The sequence below is a fragment of the Coregonus clupeaformis genome, chromosome 26 (genome assembly GCF_020615455.1).
Source record: "Coregonus clupeaformis isolate EN_2021a chromosome 26, ASM2061545v1, whole genome shotgun sequence".
Lineage (NCBI taxonomy): Eukaryota > Metazoa > Chordata > Actinopteri > Salmoniformes > Salmonidae > Coregonus > Coregonus clupeaformis.
Window position 1 is genome coordinate 6,219,294 of NC_059217.1, and position 11,553 is coordinate 6,230,846.

At 38.6% G+C, this 11,553-nt stretch overlaps 1 protein-coding gene across 1 annotated transcript; it reads right to left on the minus strand.

Moving 5' to 3' along the window:
- Positions 1-3,212: 3,212 nt before the first annotated feature.
- On the minus strand, positions 3,213-11,282 carry LOC121539866 (regulator of G-protein signaling 4). The gene is made up of 5 exons (XM_041848514.2): positions 11,130-11,282; positions 10,760-10,858; positions 6,748-6,809; positions 5,597-5,760; positions 3,213-5,192 (listed from the first exon to the last, which is right to left on the minus strand). Exons 1-5 carry the CDS (start codon positions 11,171-11,173, stop codon positions 4,956-4,958), a joined length of 606 nt encoding a protein of 201 aa, XP_041704448.1. The 5' UTR covers positions 11,174-11,282; the 3' UTR covers positions 3,213-4,955.
- Positions 11,283-11,553: the final 271 nt, after the last annotated feature.

The following is an 11,553-nucleotide window of genomic DNA, read 5'->3' on the forward strand; positions in this document are numbered from 1 at the left end:
GACCAGAACCTGAACAACTAGTACAGTTGATTTTTGTGTAAAAAAAAGTCTTAGAGAATGTAAAGTGTGGAATCATCTGCATACACAGTCATTTAGCTTTGTGTAAGACCAGTGTCAACTAATTTGTAAAAATAAAATAACAGCCCAAGGCAACTGCCCTGATGGACACCACACTGTAAATATCTGATGTTAGAGAAGCTTCCATTGAAGAAAATTCTCTGGGATCTATTGGATAAATAACTCTCCAACCATGTGATGGCAGGTGATGTAAAGCCATAGCAAGTCAGTTTTTCAATAACAATTTATGATCAATAACATCAAAGGCTGCACTGAAATCTAACAATACAGCTCCAACTATCATCTTATTACCCATTTATTTTAACCAATCATCAGTCATCTGAGTCAGTGCAGTACAAGTTAAGTCCCCTTCTGAACAAAATCGTCTTCATCCGTTTACTAAAAACAGGCAACAAAATGATTGGGTGGCTGTTAGAGCCAGCAAAGTGTGCTTTACTATTATTAGGCAGTGGAATTACTTTATCTTCCTCCCACGCCTGTGGAAACACACACTCCTTTAGGCTTTGGTTAAATATATACAGTGCCTTCAGAAAGTATTCATACTCCTTGACTCCTCATTTGGCTATATTACAGCCTGAATTCAAAATGGATTAAATATATATATTTCTCACCGTTCTAAAAAACAATACCCCATAATGACAAAATGTTATTTTTTAAAACTTTTTTTGTCTTGAAAATGAAATACAGAAATATCTCATTTAAATTAAATTAAAAATTAAAAATTAAAAATTACATTAAAAATTACATTATTTTACATACATTTTACATTTACATACAGTTGAAGTCGGAAGTTTACATTCACTTAGGTTGGAGTCATTAAAACTCGTATTTCAACCACTCCACAAATTTCTTGTTAACAAACTATAGTTTTGGCAAGTCAGTTAGGACATCTACTTTGTGCATGACACAAGTCATTTTTCCAACAATTGTTTACAGACAGATTATTTCACTTACAATTCACTGGATCATAATTCCAGTGGGTCAGAAGTTTACATACACTAAGTTGAGAGTGCCTTTAAACAGCTTGGAAATTTCCAGAAAATGATGTCATGGCTTTAGAAGCTTCTGATAGGCTAATTGACATAATTTGAGTCAATTGGAGGTGTACCTGTGGATGTATTTCAAGGCCTACCTTCAAACTCAGTGCCTCTTTGCTTGACATCATGGGAAAATCTAAAGAAATTAGCCAAGACCTCAGAAAGAAAATCGTAGACCTCCACCAGTCTGGTTCATCCTTGGGAGCAATTTTCAAACGCCTGAAGGTACTACGTTCATCTGTACAAACAATAGTACGCAAGTATAAACACCATGGGACCACGCAGCCGTCATACCGCTCAGGAAGGAGACGCGTTCTGTCTCCTAGAGATTAACGTACTTTGGTGCAAAAAGTGCAAATCAATCCCAGAACAACAGCAAAGGACCTTGTGAAGAAACAGGTACAAAAGTATCTATATCCACAGTAAAACGAGTCCTATATCGACATAAACTGAAAGGCCGCTCAGCAAGGAAGAAGCCACTGCTCCAGAACCGCCATAAAAAAGCAAGACTACGGTTTGCAACTGCACATGGGGACAAAGATCGTACTTTTTTGAGAAATGTCCTCTGGTCTGATGAAACAAAAATAGAACTGTTTGGCCATAATGACCATTGTTATGTTTGGAGGAAAAAGGGGGTTCTTGCAAGCCGAAGAACACCATCTCAACCGTAAAGCACAGGGGTGGCAGCATCATGCTGTGGAGGTGCTTTGCTGCAGGAGGGACTGGTGCACGTCACAAAATAGATGGCATCATGAGGAAGGGAAATTATGTGGATATATTAAAGCAACATCTCAAGACATCAGTCAGGAAGTTAAAGCTTGGTCACAAATGGGTCTTCCAAATGGACAATGACCCCAAGCATACTTCCAAAGTTGTGGCAAAATGGCTTAAGGACAACAAGGTCAAGGTATTGGAGGGGCCATCACAAAGCCCTGACCTCAATACTATAGAAAATTTGAGGGCAGAACTGAAAAAGCGTGTGCGAGCAAGGAGGCCTACAAACCTGACTCAGTTACACCAGCTCTGTCAGGAGGAATGGGCCAAAATTCACCCAACTTATTGTGGGAAGCTTGTGGAAGGCCAAGTTAAACAATTTAAAGGCAATGCTATCAAATACTAATTGAGTGTATGTAAACTTCTGACCCACTGGGAATGTGATGAAAGAAATAAAAGCTGAAATAAATCAATATCTCTACTATCATTCTGACATTTCACATTCTTAAAATATAGTGGTGATCCTAACTGACCTAAGACAGGGAATTTTTTCTAGGATTAAATGTCAGGAATTGTGAAAAACAGAGTTTAAATGTATTTGGCTAAGGTGTATGTAAACTTCCGATTTCAACTGTAAGTGTTCACGCCCCTGAGTCAATACATGTTAGAATCACATTTGGCAGCATTTACAGCTGTGAGTCTTTCTGGGTCTCTAAGAGCTTTGCACACCTGGATTTTACAATATTTGCCCCTTATTCTTTTCAAAATGTTCCTCATGGTGAAATCCCTGAGCGGTTTCCTTCCTCTCTGGCAACTGAGTTAGGAAGGACGCCTTTATCTTTGTAGTGACTGGGTGTATTGATACACCATTCAAAGTGTAATTCATAACTTCACCATGCTCAAAGGGATATTTAATGTCTGCTTTTTTTTTTTACCGATCTACCAATATGAGCCCTTCTTTGCGAGGCATTGGACAAACTCCCTGGTCTTTGTTGTTGAATCTGTGTTTAAAATTCACTGCTCGACTGAGGGACCTTACAGATAATTGTATGTGTGGGGTACAGAGATGAGGTTGTCATTAAAACATCAAGTTAAACACTATTATTGCACACAGAGTGAGTCCATGCAACTTATTATTTGACTTGTAAAGCACATTTTTACTCCTGAACTTATTTAGGCTTCCCATAACAAAGGGGTTGAATACTTATTCACTCAAGACATTTCTGCTTTTCATTTTTAATTAATTAGATTTTTTTTGTTGAAAAACATAATTCCACTTTGACATAATGGGGTATTGTGTGTAGGTCAGTGACAAAAAATCTAAATGTTATCAATATTACATTCAGGCTGTAACACAACAAAATGTGGTAAATGTCAAGGGGTGTGAATACTTTCTGAAGGCACTGTAGCAAATAGGAGTGGCAATACAGTCTGCTACCATTCTCAATAGTTTCCCATCAAGGTTGTCTATACCTGTTGGTTTTATGATTACTGATTGATAACCATAGTTTTTCCACCTCTCCCACAGTAAATTGTCCATTCAAAACAGCAATCCTTCTCTTTCATTATTAGATCTTTTATACAAAAATATGATGATTCACTGTTAATTGTTGTCATTACACTTCTGAGTTTTTCCACTTTACTAGTGAAAGAGTCATTGACATGATTGGCAATATCGAAAGGTGTTGTTATAAATGACCCATTAACTTCAATGAACGATGGAGATGAATTGGGTTTTCTGCCCACGACATCATTTAAGGTACTCCAAAGTATTTTTCCATTGTGTTTTATGTCATTTATCTTTTTTTGGTAATATAATTTATTTGTCTTTTTGTTAAGTTTACAGTATGTCAACCAATCAGCTGAGCAGCCTGACTTGTTTGCCACCTCTTTTGCATTATTTATTTGAACCATACAATTTTTCAATTCATCATCAATCGATCAGGCTCTAACAGTTCTCACAGTTCGTTTCTTACCCAGTGCATGCATGCTTGTCAACAATTGACAGGAATAATTTTACAAATACTTCCAGTTATATATCTGGATTCACTTCCTCATACACATAAGACACAAGATCTTCAACAAAATAATCCTGATAATTTTTTTGGTATGATCTCATAAATTACTTTAAGCCCAACCTTTGGCACTTTGGCTCTTTGGCTTTCCTTGTTATTGCCACAATGTTATGGTGACTACAGCCAATGGAAACTGATATTGCTTTAGAGCAAAGCTCTGCAGCATTAGTGAAGATATGATCAATACAAGTGGATGTCACAGATCCAACACTATTGGTATGCACTCTAGTTGGTTTAGTGACAACCTGGGTCATATTACAGGCACAGTCACAAGCTTCCTTTTGAGAGGACAGCTAGTTGCTAACCAGTCAATGTTCAGGTCACCCAGAAAGTGGGATAGGGATGGATAGAGAGGTAGTTCCTCATTGTTTTTCCCTGTGTTGTGAATCAAAACATCACCTAGTCATGACTTCGTCAGCACGTTAACAGAGGGCAAGTGAGCTACACCTCAGCAGTGCACAAACTAGCCTAAGGTAAATTAACAACAGAAAAACAGAGTCAAACAAAAACATCAGTCAGGTGAAAGGATCTTTTAACGCTGATCCAGACATAGTTATCTTCATTCAGAAATGATCATCTAATTTAACACTCAGTTTGAGGAAGAGCATTTTCAAGCCGGAAGGCATTTTTGGCGTAGATGCATGACTTAGCTTTGAGCCCTTGATGAAAGCCAGACAGAGGGGATACAGGGAGCTGACCAGAATGAAATACCTAAATGCCTGTTTGAACCATTTGACTCTTGTTAGAGCTCTGGAAGATATTCAGTGGAATGAAAGTAGACCCTCACAAAATGAAAATCAGGGGAAAGAGGAGGATATTTCTTCCTGAAAAATCACAACTCTGATAGTTTTCTTCTCTCCCTCTCCAAGCATACCCTCGTCTCAAAAATAAGCTATTTGTGATGTGTGTTGAAATTGTTCTCTTGAACAACGGACAGAAAAAATTCAAACTCACCCACTCATAACAATATGTTTTCTCTTCAAGACCACCTACTCTTTCCCTCACAGATTATGACAGAGTGCTTTAATCGGCAATGTTTCTCTCGCTCCATCTATGCACCACTGTTCTCAGAACAGCCTCTCTTCCCACCCCTCTTCTCCATAGCACTGAGTGGGGTGGTTGTGGGCAATGGGGACAGATCCTGGATCAGTTTGGAATAGAGGAACCTTCTGTATGAGTCTTTCTCCATCAAAGTGAAGATCTTCTGCTGTGCTTCGTCGAAACAGAATGGGCCGGCATTAGACAGGTTCTGTCTGGTCTCCTCTCGCGTCGCTGAGTCCAAGTTCACCTGAAAGGGAGAGGGAAATGGAGATATATAAGTAATGCAATACAACATGGATACTGTATCAGCAAAAGGTGCCATAAGAAGCGCTATAAAAATCAAAAACGGCAATCTCAAAGGAACAACCACAGGTGCTTTTAGAAAGTGGGAATCGTTAAAGAGGAAAAAGAGGATACATCAACAGGATGTATTAAGTGTTATCAGAATCCATGTCAAAGGCACTCATGCAGGATTATTAAAAGCTTTTAATGGAGAAAACCGATGTATTGAAAGAGCCGGGTCATTACTCATAAGTATATTATGACTCCAACAGGTCTGTGTAACACAGAATACTGCCTTTGAATAAAACCATGTCGGTATAGCAGAGATTACCAAGGGAAGGTTTAAGCCTATTTTTATTTCCATTTTACCTCGTTAAGAGAGTCTGCCTCGATGTACTGGTCATAGATCTGTTTGGCTTTAGCTGCCATCTTTTTTGGAGCTGACGTTTTGTATTCCTCACAAGCTTTCCAGAACTCCATGTTCTCCTGGCTGAACTCTGCCTTCAGGAAGGTAGTGAACACTGTACGGCCAGCTGATAGACAGACAAAGAGAGAGAGAATGAGGATAGATTAGTCAGGTCAATCTGGGTGCTGGGTTGAGTGATTGATATGAAGCTACACACTATTATGCTCCTAATGAAATGCTCCTAAAGAGAGAAACAGAGAGCACCCCTCTGAAGGGAGTCATGGAGGAAACTGTGGAATGTTTGAGGTCAAGGCTAGGATGGTTCTCAGGAGGCCGTTGCTCCTGCTCTGTGTCCCCACAGAAAGCCTGACACCACAGGGACCATCAGTAAGCTCACACACAAACACACACACACACACACACACACACACACAGAGAGAGAGAGAGGGTGCAGAGCAGCAGGCCCTCAGGGGCCACCAAGCATTGCCTACAGACACGTAGCACATGACCAGAGCATGAGAACACAGCCGAAGAGCCATGTAAAGTCCCCAACAACCCACAGCCAAGTACACTACAGCCCACACAGGCATCATGATAGTCTCTTAAACAGAGAGACAGGGGTCAGAGAGACAAGGGAGAGGGAGATATGATTGTCACTCAAGTTAGAGTGTTTGAAGACATGTAGTCCTGTATTGTGGTGTAACATTAGTGTTGTGGGTTGGTAATAGGTAGTGGCAGAGTTTTGACAGAGGATTAGGAGTTCTACACAAGGGGCAGCAGAGAGCTTCATTCAAATATTTTTTTGTACAACTTTTTAATTCAGTAAACCACCATCCCATTATCGAAGATGTTTTCACATTTGAGCGCATTTGAGCAAGATAGACTCCCCAACTCTACAGTAGTAGGGCGGTAGGTAGCCTAGTGGTTAAGAGCATTGGGCCAGTAACCAAAAGGTCGCTGGTTCGAATCCCCAAGCCGACTAGGTGAAAAATCTGTCGATGTGCCCTTGAGCACTTAACCCTAAATCCTCCTGTATGTTGCTCTGGATAAGAGTGTCTGCTAAATTACATAAATGTATCCATACAATGCCTCCTTCGATTTGTGACAAACTCACCTTCACTATTCATCAGGTTGTTGAAGGACTGTTTCCATTTCTCTACATCAGCAGGTGAAACTCTAAAACCAGAGAAAGAGCATCATTAATACACCTGTATACTGGGATTAACAATAACCAATATTTCAATCAGACCTGGGTTCAAATACTATTTGAAATATCTCAAATGAAGAGTTTTATTCCAAAACACTATATCCACCAATTTCACATTTGTGTTTTTTCGTCAGAAATGATTGCTCATGGGTACCTTCATGTGTTTGTAAAATATTACTGTTCTCATATTTTTATTCAATAGATTTTAGATGTTTATTAAACTGGGTTTTGTTGTAAAACACTATATATCTATTGTATAGCTGGAATGGAATGTTAATATTCTGTATTTGACTGTGATATGTGGCTGTCTCACCTAGATATCTTAAGATGGATGCACTAACTGTAAGTAAGTCACTCTGAAAAAGAGCATCTGCTAAAATACTAAAATGTCAAATGTAAATATTTTTCATATAGATTTCATTTTACTATATTGATTCATAAAAATAAAAATTTATAATATTGATATTTATTTATTACATTTGACTGTGTAAAACCTAGCAGTACTACTTATTCCTCCTGAGAGTGAAGCGGATATATAGCATTTTGCAACAAAACATTATTATTTGTCTCTCTGAAATGAAACTATCAAGTGATAGATTTCAAACAAATACGTCTGTCATTGAACAACCAATCCCATAATTAGATGGTGAAAAAACACATCAATCTCTTTTATACGTTTTTTAAAGAATAAAAGCTAATTTGCCAACATTTCTGAAAATGGAATGAAACTCTTCAATTACTTTCACATACATTTCGAAGTAAGTATTCAGATATTATCTATCTTTAAAGACAAGTAGTTGGGTGCACCTCAGCCACGCTCAAGGTCCTAAACAATATTATAACCGCGATCGATAAAAGACAGTACTGCGCAGCCGTCTTCATCGACCTGGCCAAGGCTTTCGAGACTGTCAACCACCGCATTCTTATTGGCAGACTAAATAGCCTTGGTTTCTCAAATGACTGCCTCGCCTGGTTCACCAACTACTTCTCAGATAGAGTTCAACGTGTCAAATCGGAGGGCCTGTTGTCTGGACCTCTGGCAGTCTCTATGGGGGTGCCACAGGGTTCAATTCTTGGGCCGACTCTATTCTCTGTGTATATCAATGATATTGCTCTTGCTGCTGGTGACGCTCGGATCCACCTCTATGTGGACGACACCATTTCGTATACATCTGGCCCTTCATTGGACACTGTGTTAACAAACCTCCAAACAAGCTTCAATGCCATACAACACTCCTTCCGTAGCCTCCAACTGCTCTTAAACACTAGTAAAACTAAATGCATGCTCTTCAACCGAACGCTGCTTGCACCCGCCCACCCGACTAGAATCACTACTCTCGGCGGGTCTGACCTAGAGTATGTGGACAACTACAAATACCTAGGTGTCTGGTTAGACTGTAAACTCTCCTTCCAGACTCACATTAAGCATCTCCAATCAAAAGTTAGATCTAGAATCGGCTTCCTATTTCGCAACAAAGCCTCCTTCACTCATGCTGCCAAACATGCCCTCGTAAAACTGACTATCCTACCGATCCTTGACTTCGGCTATGTCATTTACAAAATAGCTTCCAACACTCTACTCAGCAAATTGGATGTAGTCTATCACAGTGCCATCCGTTTTGTCACCAAAGCCCCATATACTACCCACCATTGTGACGTGTACGCTCTTGTTGGCTGGCCCTCACTACATATTCGTCGCCAAACCCACTGGCTCCAGGTCATCTATAATTTGCTAGGCAAATCCCCGTCTTATCTTAGCTCACTGGTCACCATAGCAACACCCACCCGTAGTCTGCGCTCCAGCAGGTATATCTCACTGGTCATCCCCAAAGCCAAAACCTCCTTTGGCCGCCATTCCTTCCAGTTCTCTGCTGCCAATGACTGGAACGAACTGCAAAAATCTCTGAAGCTGGAGACTCTTATCTCCCTCACTAACTTTAGGTGTCAGTTGTCAGAGCAGCTTACCGATCACTGCACCTGTACACAGCCCATCTGTAATTAGCCCATCCAACTACCTCATCCCCATATTGTTATTTATTTTGCTAATTTGTACCCCAGTATCTCTATTTGCACATCATCTTTTGCACATCTATCATTCCATTGTTAATACGAAATTGTAACTATTTTGCACTATGGCCTATTTATTGCCTTACCTCCATAACTTACTACATTCGCACACACTGTATATATATTTTCTGTTGTATTTTTGACTTTATGTTTTGTTTACCCCATATGTAACTCTGTGTTGTTGTTTTTATTGCACTGCTTTTTTTACCTTGGCCAGGTCGCAGTTGTAAATAAGAACTTGTTCTCAACTGGCTTACCTGGTTAAATAAAGGTGAAATAAAAAATTTATATAAAAGAAATACTGGAATGTATTTGGAAATACACTTGGAAAGTATTGTCATGTATTTTAAAATAAATACTCAAATACAATGACTCAAATACACTCCCATGCATTTGACCCAGGTATTTGAAAATAGTATTTGAAATAAGTATTTGAAAGTAGGCTATTTCGAGGAAATTAATGGAAAATACTTTCAAATGCTTCCAATAGAAGTAGTTGATTCAGGCCACATTATTGAAAATAATCAAATACACAGCAAATTATTATTTAAAAACACATAATCAAATACAGATGTATTTGAACCCAAGTCGGATTTCAGTACATCCGTTGTGTGTTGATATCCCACAGTTCTTGACCTGCATATTGCTAACAGCCTGTATTTTAATGATACCTGCAGATGTCATATCTACCATCTTACATAATGCTCTTTACAACAGGACATTTGCTACTGTATTTTCCATGAGCATCAACCGTAACATATACACCTCTTTGAGTTAATGAGTAACCAAGCATACTAAAATACGTCAATTAAGTATTAAAAGTACAATTTACAGTTTTGATCCATAAGTACAATTATGGAAAAAGTACCCAATTCTCTTACTTGAGTAAAAGTATAGATACCTTAATAGAAAGTTACTCAATTAAAAGTGAAAGTCACCCAGTAAAATACTACTTGAGTAAAAGTCTAAAAGTATTTGGTTCTAAATATACTTATATATATAAGAATCAAAAGTACATTTAATTGCTAAAATATACTTAAGTATCAAAAGTAAAAGTATACATAATTTCAAATTCCTTATATTAAGCAAAGCAGACAGCAACATTTTCTTGTTTTTAAAATTTACGAATGATGCATTTGTATTTAGTGAGTCTGCCAGATCAGAGGCAGTAGGGATGACCACGTGTGAATTGGACAATTTTCCTGTCCTGCTAAGCATTCATCATGTAACGAGTACTTTTGGGTGTCAGATAAAATGTACATTATTTTCTTTAGGAATGTAGTGAAGTAAAAGTAAAAGTTTTAAAAATAGTAAAGTAAAGTACAGAAACCCCAAAGAAACAACTTAAGTAGTATTTTAAAGTAATTTTACATAAGTACTTTACACCACTGCATTACTGGAAATTGTGAAGACAATTAACGGGTTGCATCTATTTGTTTTCATCGCAAGGGCATTGATTAGATTAGTCCTAATGAAAGGAAAGGTCAGGCTGGAGATTGTCTTTGCTAACTAGTTTAGGGACAGCAGATGTTCCCTAGGGGGAGGACTCCAACACAGCAATTCAACCTGCATTAAAGTTACCTACGTGCACACTGGTTATTGCCTTGAGAGTATCATTCCCCATGGTGTGATAAATACATTTCATAGAATCTGAATGCTGTTTTATCTATGATATCTGGTGTGTTGTTCAATATTATGTATGATGATTAGAATCAATTGTTTGTTTGCTGCTCTCATACAACAGGCCTCCCTGGTAAAATAGATCCTTAATATTGATGTCCTTCATAAATAAATGATAAATCAATCAATACATTCAAGGTTAAAATGTTTCAGTATTCTCCTGTAAACTCACCTCTTGGTAGTGTTGGTCTTCTCTTTGATATGTTCCTGGTCTGGTGGAAACTCAGGCTTATGGAGCAGAAAGCCAATCTTGTGCTTGATGTCTTTGGCACTGAGGGAGAAGAGATAGAGTGGTTAGTGTTAGGCTACAGAATGTATAAACATCTAATTAAGACACAGCCATGTGTCCTATTATTATAGCAGAACCAAGATGCCTGGCACACAAGGCTTGTATTCAACATACAATACTGTCTGAAAATCTCCCATTACAGTACAGATATTACATCATTTATTTGTTAGGATTTCACATGTATTACATGTCTGTTACTAGTGATCTAAAACAACATGCGAACAACCTCAAACAACTAAAATAGCCATCTTACCTTTTCAAACAGGTTGCAGGCAGTGTTGTTAATCCCTTACACATGTTGCCTCTTTGCTAAATCCAAATCAAGGAGAATGATTTGCAGTGGTTTTGAGTGCAGAGGAAAAGGTTGTAATATTATGACTGGTAGTACTCTCAGTAAGTCAGTAGTGCGCTGTGTCTTAGTGAAGCCTCCTCCCACAGTTGGGGTTTTATACAGCTACAGTGCTCAAACGCTGACGAAGAGCCAATCACAGCCCTCACTGGGCTAAGTATGCTCTCTTAATGAGCAGGGAAAAGAGCACTGAACTGGGTAATACAATTCAGCTTCCTTTGATCTACATGCAGGTTAGCAGAAACACACACATACTTCTGCGCACATGTTTAGCCAGCATATGTAGACATTTAACCTCTGGATGGCTGCCCAGAGCAGAGCAGCCTGT